The sequence below is a fragment of the Felis catus genome, chromosome C1 (genome assembly GCF_018350175.1).
Source record: "Felis catus isolate Fca126 chromosome C1, F.catus_Fca126_mat1.0, whole genome shotgun sequence".
Classification (NCBI taxonomy): Eukaryota; Metazoa; Chordata; class Mammalia; order Carnivora; family Felidae; genus Felis; species Felis catus.
In genome coordinates, this window is record NC_058375.1 from 213,383,447 (window position 1) to 213,404,036 (window position 20,590).

The 20,590-nt window shown below is 44.0% G+C and overlaps 1 protein-coding gene and 1 long non-coding RNA gene across 11 annotated transcripts in view; one reads left to right on the top strand and one right to left on the bottom strand.

Moving 5' to 3' along the window:
- Nucleotides 1-13,579, bottom strand: part of LOC102900614 (general transcription factor II-I repeat domain-containing protein 2-like) — a 30,891-nt gene extending 17,312 nt beyond the window's left edge. The window contains exons 1-5 of one of the 10 annotated variants that reach the window (XM_045034616.1): nucleotides 13,286-13,579; nucleotides 12,708-12,803; nucleotides 7,935-8,145; nucleotides 6,496-6,582; nucleotides 1,942-2,065 (exon numbers count right to left, since the gene is read on the bottom strand). In XM_045034616.1, coding sequence (XP_044890551.1) covers nucleotides 1,942-2,065; nucleotides 6,496-6,582; nucleotides 7,935-8,145; nucleotides 12,708-12,776 — 491 coding nt within the window. In that variant the 5' untranslated portion in view covers nucleotides 12,777-12,803; nucleotides 13,286-13,579. Of the gene's footprint in view, nucleotides 1-1,941; nucleotides 2,066-6,495; nucleotides 6,583-7,934; nucleotides 8,146-12,707; nucleotides 12,807-13,268 lie in introns of all 10 variants that reach the window. The other 9 variants (XM_045034610.1, XM_045034611.1, XM_045034612.1 and 6 more) reach the window with 9 other exon arrangements.
- A 153-nt stretch (nucleotides 13,580-13,732) lies between these two features.
- Nucleotides 13,733-19,026, top strand: LOC123379307. The gene is made up of 3 exons (XR_006583608.1): nucleotides 13,733-13,797; nucleotides 17,013-17,231; nucleotides 17,363-19,026. It is a non-coding gene; the product is annotated as an uncharacterized LOC123379307 (long non-coding RNA).
- Nucleotides 19,027-20,590: the final 1,564 nt, after the last annotated feature.

The window sequence follows — 20,590 nt, forward strand, 5'->3', positions numbered from 1 at the left end:
TTGAGCTTACTTTAAAAAAAAGGGGGAGGTGGTGGTGGTGCCGGGGTGGCGCAGTCAGTTAAGCGTCTGACTTCCACTCAGGTCATGATCTCACAGTTTGTGAGTTTGAGCCCCACATCGGACTCTGCGCTGACGGCTCAGAGCCTGGAGCCTGCTTCGGATTCTGTGTCTCCCTCTCTCTCTGCCCATCCCCCACTCATACTCTGTCTCTCTATCAAAAATAAACATTAAAAAGATTTTTAAAAAAGAGAATTCCAGGGGAGACTGGGTGGCTCAGTCGGTTAAGCATCTGACTTCAGCTCGGGTCATGATCTCGCAGTCCATGAGTTCGAGCCCCGCGTTGGGCTCTGTGCTGACAGCTCAGAGCCTGGAGCCTGCTCTGGATTCTGTGTCTTCCTCTCTCTCTGCCCCTCCCCTGCTCATGCTCTGTCTTTCTCTGTCTCAAAAATAAGTAAAAACATTTAAAAAAATAAAAATTTAAAAATTAAAAAAAAAAGAGAATTCCTTTCAAAATACAACCTATTCCATCCTTTCTGATTTCACCCTCTTACTCTACCAAAGCCTAGATACGTAGTGCTAGTGTTTCATTAATTATTACAACACAGTTCTTTTAAAAAAAATTTTTTTTAAATGTTTATTTTAGAAGGGACAGCACAAGCAGGATAGGAGCAGAGAGAAAGAGAGACACAGAATCTGAAGCAGGTTCCAGGTTCTGAGATGTCAGCACAGAGCCTGACGTGGGGCTCGAACTCAAGAACAGTGAGATCATGTCCTGAGCCAAAGTAGGAGGCTTAACCAACTGAGCCACCCAGGTGCGCCCCCCCCCTTTTTTTTTTTTACCGATGATGGCTTTAAGGTTGTTGTTGTCTTTTTAATATTTATTTATTTTTGAGAGAGAGACAGAATGTGAGCAGGGGAGGGGCAGAAAGCTAGGGAGACACAGAATCTGAAGGAGGCTCCAAGCTCCGAGCTGTATTAATACAGAGGCTAACGCGGGGCTCAAACTCACAAACTGTGAGATCATGACCTGAGCTGAAGTCGAATGTTTAACTGAGCCCCGCAGGCGCCCCTGATACAACATAGTTCTAACGGGCCAATTCAATGCTTGTTTGGCCACCTGTCCAGGCAATTCACCAAGTGTGCTGTTTTACTGGAGTCAGCCCTGGAGAGAGAAGAATGGAGATGATCTATGACTGAATCCTTCCACTCTTCAGTCTCGAACTTGGTAGAATAAGCCTTCATTTCTCAATGACACCACTACAGTTTTCTAGAAACTTCTGACTGTCCATTTATGATGCCCCCTTCAGTTTTTTTATTCTCTTTTTTCCTTTTTAAAAAAATTTTTTTAATGTTTATTCATTTTTGAGAGAGAGAGACAGAGAGAGAGTGCAAGCAGGGGAGAGGCAGAGAGAGAGAGAGGGAGACACAGAATCTGAAGCAGGCTCTAGGCTCTGTGCTGCAGAGCCTGATGCGAGGCTTGAACTCACAAACCGCAAGATCATGACCTGAGCCACCCAGGTGCCCCTGCCCCCTTCAGTTTTTTATGCCTACTGGTAGAAAGGTTGGATAACCACTCTTTTGTTTTCTAAAATCAGGCCTAAGTGACTTGGGAGAATGCAGTGAAATTCTGTTATGTCTGAACCCAGTAGAAATACATTGTTTTTCTTTTTTTTTTTTTTTTTTTTTTTAATTTTTTTTTTCAACGTTTATTTATTTTTGGGACAGAGAGAGACAGAGCATGAACGGGGGAGGGGCAGAGAGAGAGGAAGACACAGAATCGGAAACAGGCTCCAGGCTCTGAGCCATCAGCCCAGAGCCTGACGCGGGGCTCGAACTCCCGGACCGCGAGATCGTGACCTGGCTGAAGTCGGACGCTTAACCGACTGCGCCACCCAGGCGCCCCAGAAATACATTGTTTTTCAACACCGGTACAAAACACACCTTTTATTCATCCCATCCTTGCTCACCAATCTGATTTGAAAGGCATCCTTAAACACTTCTTTTAACTCACGCTGAGTGACTTTATCAGGCAGGTCCTTGATCAAAAGTGTTTTGGTATTTCGAGCTATGTAACACAAAAGCATATTTTCAGTCTGAGTTCAGACCTAATAAGCATCAAAAGTTCCACAAGGGAGGAAAAATACTTCTCCAAGAGTTAGGGAGTGTTAATAGCAATACATATTCCTTCATTTAACAAATGTTTGCACACACATCTGGGTGAGGGCCTATGCTACATGGTACATGAAAATACAGGCTTCTACTCTCGGGAATGTGGCCTTGGAGGAAAAGGCTAGCAAACATACAGTCACATAATTACAAACTCTGATAAGTGCTAAGAAGGAAAAGTAAAAGGGAAATGAGAACATCTAGTAAAGACTTAACCTAGGGGCGCGTGGCTGGCTCAATCAGAAAAGCATGCAACTCTTGACCTCTGGGTCGTGAGTTTAAGCCTCACATTGAGTGGAGAGATTACCTTAAATGAAGGAAAGGAAAGGAAAGGAAAGGAAAGGAAAGGAAAGGAAAGGGGAAAGGAAAGGGGAAAGGAAAGGGGAAAGGAAAGGGGAAAGGAAAGGGGAAAGGAAAGGGGAAAGGAAAGGGGAAAGGAAAGGGGAAAGGAAAGGGGAAAGGAAAGGGGAAAGGAAAGGGGAAAGGAAAGGGGAAAGGAAAGGGGAAAGGAAAGGAAAGGAAAGGAAAGGAAAGGAAAGGAAAGGAAAGGAAAGGAAAGGAAAGGAAATCCCCCATACTCCCCCCCCCCCAAAAAAAGACTTAATCTAGTCTGGAAGGGAAATTTTTTCTGATCTGAGGAAGTGACCTTTAAACTGAGATTCTATGGATGGGCTGCAGGTGGTCAGGGACTGAGTCCTGCAGAGAACATTATGGCAGAGAAGGAAAGGTACATAATGACAGAGAGTACTGTAGACAAAGGATGCTATGACAGGGAAGGTGAGCCAGGCAGCTAGAGCACACAGGGTGAGAGTAATGCAGATAAAGTTTGTGCTGTGGAAGCAGGTGACCTGGTGGTAACTAAGTACTTGTACACAATAAGAAAGAATCTGATACTACTAGATCCTGACCCAGAGTCTTCTAGATACACAGTTATCTATAATGTTTACTTATCTTTGAGAGAGAGACAGAGTGTGAGTGGGGAAGGAGCAGAGAGAGGGAGACACAGAATCCAAAGCAGGCTCCAGGTTCTGAGCTGTCAGCACGGAGCCCGATGCAGGGCTCAAACTCACGAACCGTGAGATCATGACCTGAGCCGAAGTCGGACGCTTAACCAACTGAGCCACCCAGGTGCCCCCACAGTTATCTATAAATAAATTACCTTGTTTACATACCTTTCTTTACTTCCTTTCCTTTTGGTTTTCTCAATTTAATTTCATTCCCAAGGACCTTTGTCTCACTAAGTTTCAAGGCTTTTCCCCGATCATTAGCAGATTTAAAACTCACATAACCAAATTTCCTACAGCGATGTAAAAGAGGAAAAAAACACTAAGTAAGATCAAGAGGCACATGACTTCTGGTTGGCTAGTCACACTGGACGTGAAAGTGGAAATCAGCACTGAGTCATTTACAATTTAAAACTAAGGCTCCACCAACCAGCAGTAAGAATGCCAATAAAGTAACCAAAGGAGCGGTTCTCACCTTTGGGCAAGTTTGACAATGTCTAGAGACATTCTGGCTGTCACAACTGGGGGAGTGCTTCTACTACTCAGTGGGGAGAATCCAGGCACACTGCTACAGAGCCTGCAACAAACTGGACAGTCCCCCACAACAAATTATCCGGCCCAAAGTGTCAACAGTGCCAAAATGGAGAAAGCCTGTTCTGGATCAAGGGATGAAGTCAGTGCAAATTCACCTGCTGAAATCTTTATTAGTTTTCTGTGTAGCAACTGACCAAATTTAACCAAAACCTATAGAAAATGAAGTTTAAAAGTGTTTTGAATTTTTGTTTTAAGAAAAATCCATGTGCATTTGTGAATTAGAACAAAAATATCACTCCTAATGAGGAATGTATTAGCAAACCCAAGGGCTATTACAGAAAGATTTTTTTTTTAATGCAAAAAGGGTTCTTATTTATTGCAAATTACAAACAAAAAGTTAACAAAAACCGTAAGAGCGATGTGACAAAAGTTGTGGCGTAGGCTCTGGAGCCAGAGTGCTGGGTTCAACGCCGAGCTCTGCCACTTTCTAACTGTGTGATGTTGGGCACATTACTTAACTTCTCTGTGCCTAAATTTTCTTTGTGAAATGGGAAGAACAGCAATAATTACCACTGAGGATTGTCTTAACAGGTTCAATGAGTTAACAGAAATAAGGAACGAAGAACAGTGCCTGGAACAGTGAGTGCTCAATGAATGTTTACTATTATTATTATTTTTTTTTAATGTTTATTTATTTTTGAGAGAGAAAGAGACAGAGTGCAAGCGGGGAAGGTGCAGAGAGGGAGACACAGAATCTGAAGCAGGCTCCAGGCTCTGAGCTGTCAGCACAGAGCCCGACATGGGGCTCGAACTCACAAACTGCAAGATCATGACCTGAGCCAAAGTCGGACGCTCAACTGACTGAGCCACCCAGGTGCCCCTGTTACTATTATTATTTTTTGTTTGTTTTTACCTAAGACAGTCTAAGTACTATAAAATATGCTCACACCCAGGAAATACGCTTCTGATGAAAAAGAAGTGAGAAAGATGAAATTCAACTTGGCAAAAAAAGCAGAAGTGATACAGAACCTATATTTGCACCAAAGCGAGGGGGCTACGATTAAATGTGCAGCTTAGTTTAAAATAATTCTGGGCAGGGGCGCTTGGGTGGCCTAGTCCATTAAGTGCTGGACTCGGTTTTGGCTCAGGACGTGATCTCACAGTTCATGAGTTTGAGCCCCCTTCGGGCTCCAAGTTGACCGTGCGGAGCCTGTTGGGATTCTCTCTTTCTCCCTCTCTCTCTGCCCCTCCCTTGCTTGTGCTCTCTCAAAATAAATATATTTAAGAAATAATAAAGTAAAATAAAATAAAATAAAATAAAATAATCGTGGGCAAATAACATCACTCACTGTAGAAAATCATGGAAATATGTTTCTGTAAAGACAAGGAGAATCTCGGGATTATTTTAACATTTCAATTGGAAAAATGGGATAGAATTTAATATGATGGATTTTTTTAATAAATTTTTTAAAATTTATATTTATGAGAGAGTGCATGCATGTGAGTGGGGGAGGGGCAGAGAAAGAGGGGGACAGAGGATCTGAAGCGGGCTCTGTGCTAACAGCAGAGAGCCCGACATGGGAACTGAACTCACAAACCATGAGATCTTGACCTGAATCCAAGTCAGATGCTTAACTGACTGAGCCACCCAGATGCCCCAATACAATGGATTTTCTAAGAGCCACTGAAAGATTTTAAATATAGTAGTCCCTCTTATCCGTGGTTGCAGTTATCCACAGTCAATTGTGTGGTCTGGAAGCAGACAATCCTCCTTCTGACCTAGCTTCAAAATGTCAACAGCACTCTAAAGCGAGGTCACAACGCCTATGCCACGCACCTCACCCCATCTCATCACGGAGGCATTTTGTCATTTCACAGCATCACAAGAAAGAGGGTGTGCATAGCAGAGTAAAAATATTTTGAGAGAGACAAACCACATTCATGTAACTTTCATTATAGTATACTGTTACATTTGTTCTATTTTGTTGTATTGTTGTTCATCTCTTAGTGTGGTTAAGTTATAAATTCAACTTTATCACAGGTATGTTGTAAAAGAAAAAACATAGTATACGCAGGGTTCAGTACTATCTGTGGTGTCAGGCATCCACTGGGGATCTTAGAATGTTTGCCCCGCGGATATGAGACTACTGTACTCACTTTGAACTGCCAGAGACTGATGTGAAACCCCACTAAAGGGTGAACAGCAGGTAACAGAAGGATCCGATGAGACAGAAGTCTGGTAACCCACAATGAAACAGAAAAATACGGGAACTCGTAATTTCTCCAGGGATAATAATTCTGGGCTGATCGACTTAACATTCTTCATCTATCAGTATTTACCTGGACATGCCAACTCTGACATCAACCACTGTGAGATCATTTTTAGCAAAAAACTCACTGAGACCAGTTTTTAGTTCAGCAGCGGTTTTGTTGAAATTCGGGTTTCCAACAAACAGTTTGAAAGTTACAAGTGACAGGTGGTTCAACTGCCATACAAAAAGGTTAAGAAAAAGAAAGAAAGAAAGAAAGAAAGAAAGAAAGAAAGAAAGAAAGAAAGAAAGAAAGAAAGAAAGAAAGAAAAGAACAGAACTCAAATAATCAGTTCAGTAACAATGATGCTAAAAGAAAATTCTGTTAAAGATTCTGGCATATTGTAACGCCAAACTGCAATAAAAATCCCCTTGTTTATCACTTGGGCTTTCACCTTGTCCACAAACATCATACCTACACTTAACCAATACGCAAGTCTCTGTGTTTTGTCTTGTGCTTTAAAACACAACAAACAAGTTACCTTCCAATCTCTGTTTTTTGATTTCAGGGGAAGCCTTCTGTTTAGCCATCTCCTTCTTCCATTTATCAGGTGTTTTTTTGATAGGCTCTGTGGGCAAAAGCCAGAATACTATATTTTTAATGATCTGTCTGTACCACTAATGAGTAAACCGGAAGCTTTTACTCTAATCACAAATATCGTACCTATGGTATGTCTACTCTTCACAAAACACATAGGTTAGGTCTGGTCAGAGTACTTGTGAAAGCATTTATAAATTAATCAGAAAGTTCTTCAAGTTCCTAAAAGAAATCCAACAGCCTCTGCCCAAGGGCTTCCCTTACAACCTGAATTCCTTGAAAGGGGCCACCCCTCTACTGAACTGATTTAGGTCATTCTGACCTTCCTCTTCCTCTTCTTCCTTACAGCCCTTTTCCTCAGTCACTGTCCCCAACCCCTACAGGAAGGGCTTTCTCCCTCTGATCCATGTAGAATACACATCTTCTTTTTCAGATTCTAAATGAAAACCTACCTAATCAATTAGACAGACTTATTAAGAATGAGAACAAATTGTTCTTTCAGAAAAACTTCCTGTAAATCTGGCTATAATATACAAACCAAAAAAAAAAAAAAAAAAAAAAAAAAATTCACTGCCACTTTAACCTCTTATTTTGAAATAACTTTAAATGCATTGCCATTGTATTTTAGTAAAAATATAATAATTACTTATTTGGAAGCAGTATCTTTTTTTTTTAATTTTTAAGTAATCTCTACACCCAACATGGGGCTCAAACTCACAACCCTGAGATTCAGAGTCATATGTTCCACTGACTGAGCCAGCCAGGGACTCCTGGAAGCAATACAATTTAAAATGGTACATAGAGGGGCGCCTGGGTGGCGCAGTCCGTTAAGCGGCCGACTTCAGCCAGGTCACGATCTCGCGGTCCGTGAGTTCGAGCCCCGCGTCGGGCTCTGGGCTGATGGCTCAGGGCCTGGAGCCTGTTTCCGATTCTGTGTCTCCCTCTCTCTCTGCCCCTCCCCTGTTCATGCTCTGTCTCTCTCTGTCCCAAAAATAAATAAACGTGGAAAAAATAAAAAAATAAATAAATAAAAATAAAAATAAAATGTTACATAGATTCCATCAAGACAAAAACGAAATCACTGAGAATTAAGTTTGGGGGACTCTTAACGCGTGTGGCTCATAGCACCACGACAGAAACAATCAATGTATAATGTTCAGTGAAAACTGATTCTGGTCACGGGGACAGCAGAGGTCAAATGTCCACTGAGATTTCCTCCTCAATGAAACCAGGCCTGAAAAATCAGCCAGAGATTGCCACGGCAACTTCCTGAAGGGGGCATCTTCACAGAACGCCTCTAACAGCAATGTGGAAGGACACAGGGCTGACCCTGGCTATCTTGTAGCCACTAGCCAGGAACGCCTCTGGAAGAGGACTTGTTACCTTTCTCATCTTGGCCCAACTCCGTGTTCTTATCTTCTTCCTCCTCATCGTTCCCACTCCTCCTGTCTTTTGGCAATTTGGCCCACGTGGCTGTCTTCCTGTGTGGCGATGTTAGTTTCTCAGCCACCACGGGAGCTGGAGACGTTTCCCCCCCGACTTTATTTTCTGGAGCAGTAGTAACCTTCCCACCATTTTTCTGAGGGATGACAGCCTGGAGGAGAAGTAGCAACAATGAAAGCAGGTCTTCCCCCTGCCCAAGAGGTTACAGCCACATACACAGTCAGCAAGGGCAAGATTTGGTCAGGCACATATGTCAATGTCTATGTTGATCTGAGATGAACTTCTCAATGTGCAGTAAGAGAGCTCCCAGCGCCACCTGACGTGCTCGTCTTAAGAAAAAGGAAAAGAAAAACAAATTCCTAGACTTCACTCAGAGTTATCAAATCAGAATCTTTACAGGGAAGGAACTAGTTTCTAGGAGTATCCAAGCTACTGCCCTAGGAAAATATGCCAAGTCAACTACTGTTTAGGTGGCTCTACATGCTTTAGAGTGCCAAATTTTTGCATACAAATATACATCAAAGTGAAAAGCTTCCCACAACAGACGACTAGAACATACACGGGAATGAGAGCCAAGCCCCACACATTGAGTCTCATGTTGTCTAATTATACCATCAATTCCCACCCCACGGCTACTAATAACTGGGCATGGTATTATAAAATTAGATACCTAAAGATGACAATTTTAGTAAAACACTGAATGCAGTTTCACCATACACAAAAGAACAAGATGGGCAATTAATAGAAGCACTGTCTTTATTTTGCCAGTGCTAACTAGAACCATGTCATAATACAGGGAAGGCATTACTGGTGTTATGGGCTGAACTATATCCCACTAAAATTCATACGTCAAAGTCCTAATCCCCAGTATCTAAACATATTACTGGGGGCGCCTGGGTGGCTCAGTTGGTTAAGCATCCGACTTTGGCTCAGGTCATGATCTCACGGTCTGTGGGTTTGAGTCCTGTGTTGGGCTCTATGCTGACAGCTCAGAGCCTGGAGCCTGCTTCAGATTCTGTGTCTCCCTCTCTCTCTGCCCCACCCCCACTCATGCTCTGTCTCTCAAAAATAAATAAATGTTAAAAAAAAAAAAAAAAAAAAGAATATTACTGTATCTGGAGACAGGCCTTTAAAGAAGTAATTAAGTTAAAACGGGGTTGTTACACTGGCCCTAATCCAATATGACTGCTGTCCTTATAAGAGATTAGGCCACAGATGACAGACGAATGACTACGTGAATAAACACTGAGAAAGCAGACATTTACAAGCCAAGGAGAGAGGCTTCAGAAGACCAAACCTGCCAACAGCTTGATCTTCAACTTCCCGTTTTCAGAACTGTGAGCAAATAAACTTCTGCTGTTCAGCCACCCAGTCTGTGATATTTTATTAAGGCAACCCCAGCAAACTGGTGTATATATATATATATATATAGCCCTCAATCCACATCATAGGAAGAGATCAGTACATGTGATTAGCATTACTGATTATGAACACAATTTATAGGCAAGCAGATGAGGGGGACCAGTGCAGCTGGCATGGTAATGATGTGGGATCAGGGAAGTTAGGTGAAAGAGATTAGGGTTTTATTTATTTATTTTTTTAATCTATTCATTTTTAGTAATCTCTATACCCAACGTGGAGCTTGAACTTACAACCCAGAGATGAAGAGTCACATGCTCTACTGAGCCAGCCAGGTGTCCCAAAAGATGAGGTTTTAATGAAATAATTTCAATGAGCCAGCTTTAGGTTCAGGTTACCTTAAAAGTTCAACTAATTGCAACAGTACTACTACATGCTGCACTAATCAAGGATTATAAGAACCACACTTTAATGACCAAGAGTGACCAGTGTGAACAGTCAAGAACCACATCACATGTTTATCAGCCTAAGAAAAATATTATGTGACTACTCCTGTTTTCCTCTAAGCTACCAGAGTCTGAGTTCCAAAGCAAAAGTTGCATTCACCAATGGGAATGCAAGGTGGTGCAGCCACTCTGGAAAACAGTATGGAGGTTCCTCAAAAAACTAAAAACAGAACTACCCTACAACCCAGCGATTGCACTACTAGGCATTTATCCACGGGATACAGGTGTGCTGTTTCGAAGGGACACATGCACCCCATGTTTATAGCAGCACTATCAACAATAGCCAAAGTATGGAAAGAACCCAAATGTCCATCGATGGATGAATGGATAAAGAAGATGTGGTATATATATACAATGGAGTATTACTCGGCAATCAAAAAGAATGAAATCTTGCCATTGGCAACCACGTGTATGGAACTAGAGGGTATTCTGCTAAGCGAAATTAGAGAAAGACAAAAATCATATGACTTCACTCACATGAGGACTTTAAGAGACAAAACAGGTGAACATAAGGGAAGGGAAGCAAAGATAATATAAAAACAGGGAGGGGGACAAACCAGAAGAGACTCATAAATATGGAGAACAAACTGAGGGTTATGGGAGGGGTTAAGGGAAGGAGGATGGGCTAAATGGGTAAGGGGCACTAAGGAATCTACTCCTGAAGTCATTGTTGCACTATATGCCAACTAATTTGGATGTAAATTTTAAAAAACAAAAAATAAAATTAAAAAAATAATAAAATAAAATAAAAAGTTGCATTCACCAAGAACTTTCTGGCTGATTGGTATGGAAAGCTAATGCAATGTATAGTGACCATCATAATACATTAGATGTTCCCTTAACTGTGTCTAACCATCATATAACATATCTATGGCTAGATTAAATGACAGTCTGAATTCCAAACAAGACTTACTAACTTGCCATCCATGAAATACCAAGCATGTGTGGCTAGCAGGTTCCTCTATGGTACTCAAAATACACCCAGGCATTTCTGTTCCATATGGCTAAAGTGTATCCTTAAAAAGCATCAATTGCGTTTGTTCCAAACCTGCAAGTGACCATCGTATTTGCAGTTTCAATTACATAACCAAATCATACAAACCAATCATGCAAAAAGTAAGTTACTAAATCTATGAAAACCAAGTTGAATGCTTTGGACATATTAGATAAAGCTTAAAAACCTGTAGTCAGGTTAGGTGTGGGTGAGCAGCCATAAAAGGAGGGAAAAAATGGTAAATATGCAGGAGTATTCAAATTGCTTTACTAGTAGTCTTTCTGGTTTTCTTTGCTCTAAAGAAACAAACTTGGGGCACCTGGGTGGCTCAGTCGGTTAAGCATCCAACTTTGGCTCAGGTCATGATCTTGAGGTTTGTGAGTTTGAGCCCCGCGTCAGGCTCTGTGCTGACAGCTCAGAGCCTGGAGCCTGCTTCAGACTCTGTGTCTCCCTCTCTCTCTGCCCCTTCCCTGCTCATGCTCTGTCTCTCTCTCTCAAAAATAAAATAAGCATTTAAAAAAAATTTAATAAAAAAAAGAAACAAACTTCAGGGCGTCTGGGTGGCTCAGTCAGTTAAGTGTCTGACTCTTGATTTCAGCTCAGGTCATGATCTCACAGAGTTCAAGCTCCACATCCGGCTCTGTGCTGACAGTGCAGAGTCTGCTTGGGATTCTGTCTCCCTCTCCCTCTCTCTCTGCCCCTCCCCCACTCGCGCTGTCTCTCAAAATAAATAAAAATAAACTTAAAAAAAAAAACCTTCAAATTACAGAAGATGCACTTATGGGTCTACTTTGTACAGGGAAGACAAATTATTCCAATGCTGAACCCAAAGTCAAAGACAAAACCTTAGTCCACATCAAAGGATCGGTAAATGAATATATATTTAATGCTTTAAATTAAAATCAAACGGTATGTGTGGATAATTTACTTCTGACTGATTAAAACAACTACTAGACTGAATAGGGCTGAGGAAAGTTTCTTTTATATAACTGGTTGCTCAAAGTGGACAATAAACGATTGTTGACTGCCTCTCACAACGAATGCTTGGGGGGAAGACAAAAAAAAATGAGCTGGGAAGGGGTAAGGGCTTTGGATTCTGCAGAACCACGGATAATCCTGGCTGTGTCGCTTATTAGTTCTAAAACCATGGGCAAGTTAGTTAATGGCTAAATCTGTTTTCCCATCTATAAAATGGGGCTGATGCCGCCTGCCTAATATGGTCACTTAACGCATTAAGCCCGAGCACGGTGGCTGCAGACATGAAACATTCACTATTCATTAGCTGTGTCCTCACTCATCCACCTCAGTTCTTTCAGGACTTAGCTTAAACCCGTCCATATTCAAATGCTAATACAGAGGCTCCCAGCCAGAAGCAGAGAATGTAGTAGGGACCTAAACATTTGTCAAAAGAATAAATATGGAAACAGAGATGTTTGGCGGGCATACAAACTAAAGAAATTTAATGGGGCGGTCTGACAAATCAAGAGATTTCCTTTCAAGCCAGTATTTCCAGGCAACCAACATCACTTTTCAAACAAAAAACACTTTTGCATTCCCCCGAAACAAACCTCACTTCTCACAATGTATCATTATTCTTTTTACAGGACACGGGGAATTGACTCCGTAAGATTCTGTTTGGAATTTCTGCATCTATGCTCATGGGAGTGGTCTGTAATTTTTTTTTTTCTAAAAGTGACTGTCAGATTTTAGCACTGAGTCTAGAGGGTGGGCTTGTGAAACTAGTCAGAGAGTGTTCAGGATACCACTTTTGAGATTAAACAAGGCAGTTTAACTGTTTTACTCTGGATTCTGACAGTAGTAAGTCATTATGCTACGTGCTGTATATATAATTACCTCATCTCTACTTCCATCGTCTGACATCTCATCTTCCCCATATTCTATCTCCTTTGGAAAAAAACTCATTTTCTTCAGTTCATCTTGCTTTTTTTCCTGCTTAAAATGGACAAGATTATTAGGCTCATCACAGGGCCTTTGACATTCCATGCTATGTACGTTTTGCCTCTAGTATCTGCCATAAGTTTCAATTTGTAATAAATTCTATTTGTAAGAATTCTACTTGTAACAAAATTAGGCCTTATCCTAAAGTTAGTTATATTTGGAATATTTTGCTCACACTGGGGAGTAACAAAATATATCGAAAAAGATAATTTTTGGTAAATGTCTGTAGGTCAGATGTCCCATACCGTGACTTCTGCCAAAACCTCGAAATGGTAACTCCTCGAGGTATTAGGCAAGCTTCCAAGAATTCCTCCCTTTCCCTCTCATCGGCTCCCTTCACCACGCGTTTTCAAATAATTTCGATGTTTTTAAAAATTAATTCCACTACCAACTGCTCAAATGAAGGCACACCGGGCCAAAATAAAGCCCCCATACAGGTAAAAAATCAGTACCTACAGTTCAAATGTCTTTACCTTTCCAGACTGAGAACTCAGTGTTAAGGAGAGCAGCGTCCATCTCTACCTCCGTCCAAATTTACAACACAAATAAGGAGTCTCGCACCAGAACCTAGAGCCGCCAATTCTCAAGTTAACCCGCACACTCTGGTCCCTCCTTTACAGGCGACTGCGGGGGTGCGGCCACGCCCACCCAGGGCCCAGCGAGCCACCGCGCACTGCAGAGACGAGTGGCGCCAGCAGACCTGCAGCGCCCTCCCAGCGGCCGCCCAGGACTCTAGACCCGTGCTGAACGCTCTCCGGAAGGAGACGGAGCCCTCGTGCCTCCGCGTCGGCCAATCAGAGCCCGCACAGTCTCTGGGCCAATCCGAGACGCGGGCCCCAGGAGGAGCCTGAGAGCGCGAGCCTGGGGGCGGGGTCTCGAGTCAGGGCCACCAATGCTGCGCCTGCGCACAGGGCGGACATCTTGGTCGGTTTTCGTCGGTTTTCGTGGGCGGTTGGGTGTTCGGTTCAGGTTGGCGGAGTAGAAGGTGCAAGTCCTGTTAGGTTTGGGGGCCTGGCGGGTGGTCCCACGTCCCGGTACACCGTTGTCGGTGGGTCCGGAGAAAGTGAATGGCAGTCATAAAAGCAGCCACTCGTTGCCCGCTCGTGAGCAAGGGTAGATAGGTTCCAGGCGCTCAGTTAACCCGGTGAGGCCGCCACCTGCTCGTAACCGAGAGGGAGGCGCAGGGCATCAGAGGCTGCGACCCGACGGGAGGGATTGGGGGGGCGGTCTCTCGACCCCGGGCACCGCCGCCACGTCTCCAGTGACGTTGGCGATGGTTCTAGCCCGAATCATTAATACCTGTTTTGTGCCCGGCATAGTTGCTTTTCACACATTTTATCATGGACTTCTCGAAACAAACTTGTGATTTAGGTGTTATTAATAAAATACCATATCATTTGAAATAATGCCTATCTGTAAAAGTGAAAGATGTGATGACGCTAAGTAAAAAGCATTCTTATTAAAATCAGGAATAAGAGGGGTGCCTGGGTAGCTCAGTCCGTGCAGCATGAGACTCTTGATCTTGGGGGTTGTGAGTTTCAACACCACATGTGGTAGAGAGTTCACTTAAAATTTTGTTTTAAATCAGTAATAAGAGACATATTAATAAAAGACAAAAATGGACAAAGGATACGAAAAGCAATTTTCAGAAGACGTTTAAGTAGCACAAAAGAGTGTGAAACCGTGCTCGACCATACAACCGTCAGGAAAATACAATTTAATAAGATACCATTTGTATCCGTCAGATTAACAGAATTTAAAACCTCAAACAGTATTTTGGGCAGTATTTTAGGATTGTGGGAAACTGGCAAATTGCTACTGTAGGGAAGAAAATACTTTTTTTTTTTTTTTTTTTTTTTTTTCTCTATCCTCCTAAATTCTGGGTTGGGGGACAAAAGAGATAAACAAGAGAAAAGCATGTAAGTTTCTTCATCGTAAGTTTTGTGTAACACGGGAGCCTTCAAAAGGAAGACCTGAAGAAGTGGTTAAGCCTGAGTGTTTTATGCTTTTGATGAAGAGTGGAGACTTGTGGGAACACAGAATGGGACAAAGGAGTATGAGCTCAGTGTGGGAAACCAGAGAAAACAGCAAGGCCTGTTGGTTCATATTCCTCATGGTGTCTTGGAGCAAAGGGTGCTCCTTTCCTCCGCATACAGGGAGGGTACCTTTGCCTCAGAGTCCTCTCTGCACCTGCTTTGTTCAAATTCATTTAGCTTAAAATATTCAATATGCCAAGGTGCCATACTTTGGGATAGTGTGCCCTGAACCCCCTCATTACAATCACTCACAGAGAACTTTGTCAATTTCCAATCAAGGTAAAAATTTTCATTCCTTATATTTAATAATTCCACTTATAGGTATCTAAATAATAAAGAAGCAGTCCCACTGATAGACGTGAATTTTTTAAAATATTTCTTAATGTTTATTTTTAAGAGAGAGCACAAGAAGGGGAAAAGCAGAGAGGGAGACAGGATCCGAAGCAGGCTCTGTGCTGTCAGCAGAGAGCCCGGTGTGTGGCTTGAACTCATGAACTGTGAGCCGAAGTCGGACACTCAACTGACTGAGCCTCCCAGGTGCTCCCATAATAAAATTCTTTTTAAGTTTACAATAAAGATTTCACACATTAGGGAACCTGGGTGGCTCAGTCGGTTAAGCGTCCAACTTTGGCTCATGTCGTGATCTTGAGGTTTGTGAGTTCAAACCCTGCATCGGGCTCTGTGCTGATAGCTCAGAGCCTGGAGCCTGCTTCAGATTCTGTGTCTCCCTCTCTCTCTGTCCCATCCCCACTCATGCTCTGTCTCTCTCTGTCTTAAAAATAAATAAAACATTAAAAAATTTTTTAATAAACATTAAAGAAAAAAGGATTTTATTATGAACATTTCCAAACATACATTAAATAGAATAAAAAATGAATCCACTTTTACCCATCACCCAGGTTGAAAATTTCAATATTTTTGCCAAATTTTTTGCAACTATTCCCTGCCTTACTTTCCCCCCTCTTCCCTTCATTTTTTTTTTTACTTGAGTATTTTAATGTGAATCCTAGGCATCCTATCGTTCTACCTATAAACACTTTATTATGTACATTAACATGATACTGGCTTGATACCAGTTAATAGCTAGTCTGCGTTCAATTTTCTGTCTCCAAAATGCCTTCTTACTGTTGGTTTGCTTGAATTAAGATTCAAAAGTTTCTACACATTCCATTTGGTTGTTATTGTCTCAAATCATTTAAAATCTTTAATAGAAAACCTCTTTTAAATGCTATCTATTTATTGAAGAAACCAAGTCATTTGTCCTATAGAATTTGACCTCATTCTGGATTTGGATGACACCTTTAAGGTATCTTTTTTTTCTTTAATGTTTATTTTTGAGAGCGAGCACTCGAGAAAGTGGGAAGTGGCAGAGAGAGGGGAACAGAGGATCTGAAGCAGGGTCTGCGTTGTCAGTGCAAAGCCTAATGTGGGACTCAAACTCAATGAACCATGAGATCATGGCCTGAGTCAAAACCGGATGCTCAACCGACTGAGCCACCCAGGCGCCCCTCTTCATGGTATCTTGAACATATTCGTCCAACCTCAGTGTTCTTTTAAACTGGTAGTTAGATCTGGAGGCTCCGTTACATTAAGGCTCAGGGTTTTTTGCAGGAAGACTTCATGGTTGGTGGCGTGTAATTCTCTTGCCTTCCTCTAGGAGGCACTTAGGGTCTGGTTGTCCCACTTCAGCGAAGTTAAAATCGATCAGACTGTTAGGGTGTTGTCAGCTTCATCACCCGTTGTAACCATTAATCTTCTACCTGATGGTTCTAGGCAGTTTGTTTTGAAAAGCAAATGATTGAAAACAATCTATTATTCATTATGGGGGGAGGGGATATGTGTGGGGACATGATAGGAATCAAATTGCCGAGAGCCTAACAGCGGTTTATGTAGGTGTTGGGAACAGAAGTATCATTTTCATTCTGTATACTTCATTGTTTAAAATTGACTAAAATAGAAACAAAAGAAATCCTGCCTATGCATGTCTAATGGGGTAAACCAGCCAGGGAAAACGACTGGTGGGAAGATTCCAAATCCAAATTCCAGGAAGGGCAGCCCGGGAAGTGCGCAGAGTGAAAGCCGTGAATGTGGCGCGCAGTCTGCTTTGCTGTGTTTTTGCCTCCCGGTGTCCCTTCCTCCTTCTGACAGCCTGCATTCCCTCTAGGGTCCCCCCCCTTCCTCCCCTGGATTCAGTTTTGGTGGAATTGTCATGAGAAGGTCCGCCTCTCCTGGCCAAAGCTCAGAGGCCAGTCAGACTCCTTCTCCCCCGCCTCTGAGTCTTGAGCAGCATCACTTCCTCCTGGACGCCTTCCCTCCACTGAGGCAGGTGCCCCCTTCGGTGCCGCCCCGAGTTCCAGCTGTCAGAGCACTTCTAGGCCAGTAGGTTTGTATGCCCCGTCCTACCCCCGTACAATGGCTGGCACGTGGTGCTGGCTGAATGACTGATGCCCACATTGCTTTCGTGCTGCTGGAGACACTTGAATAATAGATAAAAAGATCCCGCTCCTCTTATAGATGTTCCAGAGAATGTGGTAGCAGCTTCCAGGCCTTCCAGTCTAGCCCCAGCCTGTGGCCACTTCTCCTGAGCCAGGGGACGCTTACCCAGCCAGGTACAGCCTTCCATGAATCCCTCACCTGGGAGCTATCTACTGTCAGCACAGAGCCTGCTTTGGATCCTCGGTCTCCCCCCCCCCCGCCCCTCCCCAGCTTGTTTTCCTCACGCTCTCTCTCTCTCTCTCTTTCAAAAATAAACATTAAAAAAAAAAAAGAATTGGTATGAATCCCTCACCTGGGCCTTGGGCCTCTGTTCCTAAACAGCCCCCTAGTTGTCCTTCCCTGCCCTGTGCAGAAGCGTGAAAGAGGGTGAGGGTTAGGGGACTGCATTAAAGGAGGTCACACAAAGGGACATTTACCTGAGAGGGTAACTACCATCCCCACACTAAACCTTGTAGATTTAGGAACCTGGACACTGTTTGGAAGGATGCTGTCTTCTTAGCCTGTGAGTTCTCTTATTTGTGCGCAGGCAGGTTGCACATTCTTTGTTTAGAAATATCAATACCTTTCAGTCCAGTCTGACTTTGGCCTAAGGCCATTCTGACTTTTAAGGCTAATTAGCTGCTAAGCCCAGATTCACACCCAGGGGGCCTGACTCCAGAGGCCTTGCTCACCACCTCTGTACCCTACTGCTTTGTCGCACTCAAGTTCTTTTCTTGAAGAGGTTTAGGCTGTTAGAAAAATGTACATATGTTTCTAGGATCAAATGCCTTAAATCTGTCCTCATCTTTTCTTGCCTTGAAAAAAAAAAAAAAGCTAGTTTTAAAAACAGTGAGAGACAATGATGATTAAGAAGTATTACTGTAGTTTGGGCTTTTAACAAACAGTGATAATATCTGCTCATCTTTGAAACGTATAAAGATAACCACTAGTAGAACAAACAGAATGCGTCATCTTCAAACCAGTGAACGGATGCATGTGTTAAGGTTCTTCGTTGCAAAAAACAGCCAACGACTCTGGCCGACTCAAGAAGAAAAGGAATTTATTGAAAAGCTCCCAGTAGCTCACAACAGCAACAGGAAGGCCAGAACAGCTGGCAGAGAAGAAAGGGCAGAAACCCAGGAGCCTGGGTGGCGGGAGCCCCAGGAACCAGCCCAGACGGGATGCTGCTGTTGGCACTGTGGGCCTGGACACATCTGCCCCTGTTGTCACGGGTCTGAGGATCACTTGCTCCAGATAGGAGTCCCATGTCAGATCAGCCAAGCTGCCTGAGGGCGAGTCATGGGCCACTTGGTGATGTCAGCGGTAGAGTGTCCGGAACCCTTCCAGTGTCTGTAGTGGGAGCCTGGGTTTGGTCTCTTGATGAGAGTCATACACTGAGGGACTCCTGGCCCACACACACACCAGGAATGCGGTAAATATGCCAGGAAGCTCCCAAAAGGCAGCTCCTCTCTACAAGGAAGTCCTGGGACAGAGAAAACTTGGTGGATCCATTAGAGGGGAACATGGGGAAGGAAGAGTCTGAGAAGTATACAACATGAGGTGGGCTCCCACATGTCAGGACTGATTTGGAAATACCATCTGACTATGTAGCAATAGATGTGAAGTGCCGTGTCCTTCACATTTTCTTTCTTTTTTTTTTTTTTTTTTTTTAGTTTATTTATTTATTTTGAGAGCGTATGCAGGAGGGGCAGAGAGAAAGAGAGCGTCCCAAGCACTGTGGAGCCTGATGCGGGGCTCGAACTCACCAACCATGAGATCATGGCCTGAACCAAAATCCAGAGTTGAACACTTAACTGACTGAGCCACCAGGCGGCCCCTGTCCTTTACGTTTTCTGAATAGATACTTAAAAGAAGGAAGAGTGGGAAAATGCAGCTTTGTTTGTTGAGACTAGTCTTGGGACTGTGAATTCCCAGAGAAAATAAACCTTCTGAGAAGGATGATTCCAGCATGTTCACCTTGGCGCTTAGAGATTCTGGCATAGAAGGTTGTGTGTGACCTGGCAGAGAAGGACCATGGGATGTAGGACACATCCGAAGGGAGGTGAAGATGGGAGGAAGCTGATGAAGTGGAGGAAAGCAGAGCAGTTGAGAACGAGGAAGGCTGGCTGAGGTAGAAGAATAAATCTATCATGGGGGAAGAGCAGGAAGGAGGCTGTCATGGTCAAGAGTTTCCCCCTTCCAGAAATGGAAAAACTCCTGGAGGTCCTGGGAGTGAGGAGGTCACCAAGGAACCAAGAGGCGGGGTGGAGGAGAGGTCTCCAGAGCTGAAGGAAAGATCAGGAACTGAAACAGGGCAGCAGTGGGACATCCATGTGGCCTTCGATGCCTCCCAGGATAATGGCAAGAGTGGAATAGATGGAGGGGCGCCTGGGTGGCTCGGTCGGTTAAGCGTCCAACCTCGGCTCGCGTCATGATCTGAAGATTTGTGAGTTTGAGCCCCGCATCGGGCTCTCTGCTGTCAGCACACAGCCACTTCAGATCCCCTGTCCCCCTCTTTCTCTGGCCTTCCCCCTCACGCATGTGCACTCTCTCTTTTTTAAAAAAGGAGTGGAGTAGATAGGAAGTGGAGAGAGCCCCAGCTCTTGAACACAGAGGAGGAGGGATGTGGGTGACCGTAGCCAGGAGGGGAGGTGGCTCGAGCCCCAGAAACCCCAGACACTTAAGAAGAGTTGGGGACCCCTGGCCTGGGAGTAGCCCCGGGCGCTCCGGGGAACGCTGCCCCACCCTGACCGGTGCAGAAGGGCCTGCCGCAGGGGACTCACTGCCGGGGAGTGGGATCCTGCTGGCTGGCCTTTCCACCTCCATCCCTTTTGCTCCAGGGCAGAGCCCAGAGTGGTTTTTTTCCACTTTCCATGGTAACTGGCGACCTGTGACAAATGGGACCCAGCCACTGACACGCTGGGGAGACACTTGAGAGACAGGCATCGAGTTTACACTAAGGGGAGCCATGCCTTCTGATAAGTCACGTCTCCACCTTCCCCAGTCAGCCCAGCACTGCTCTGCAGCAGACCTCCCATGACCGCATACTGGCCCAAGCTCCTCGGGACCATAGGTCATCTCTGACAGTCGCTTGAGAGAGGCCCCTGGGAGCCCACGGTTAGTCTTTGGGAACCGCAGGCTCCAGCCTGGAGTCCGGGGCCTGGCTGCTCCCCCTGGCCAGCCCGGAGCCCCGGGAGCTCACTTCAGAGGCGACCTTCTGTGCTGCCTCTTTTCACAAGCCCCTCTCTCTGAAGGCCCCCGTCTGTC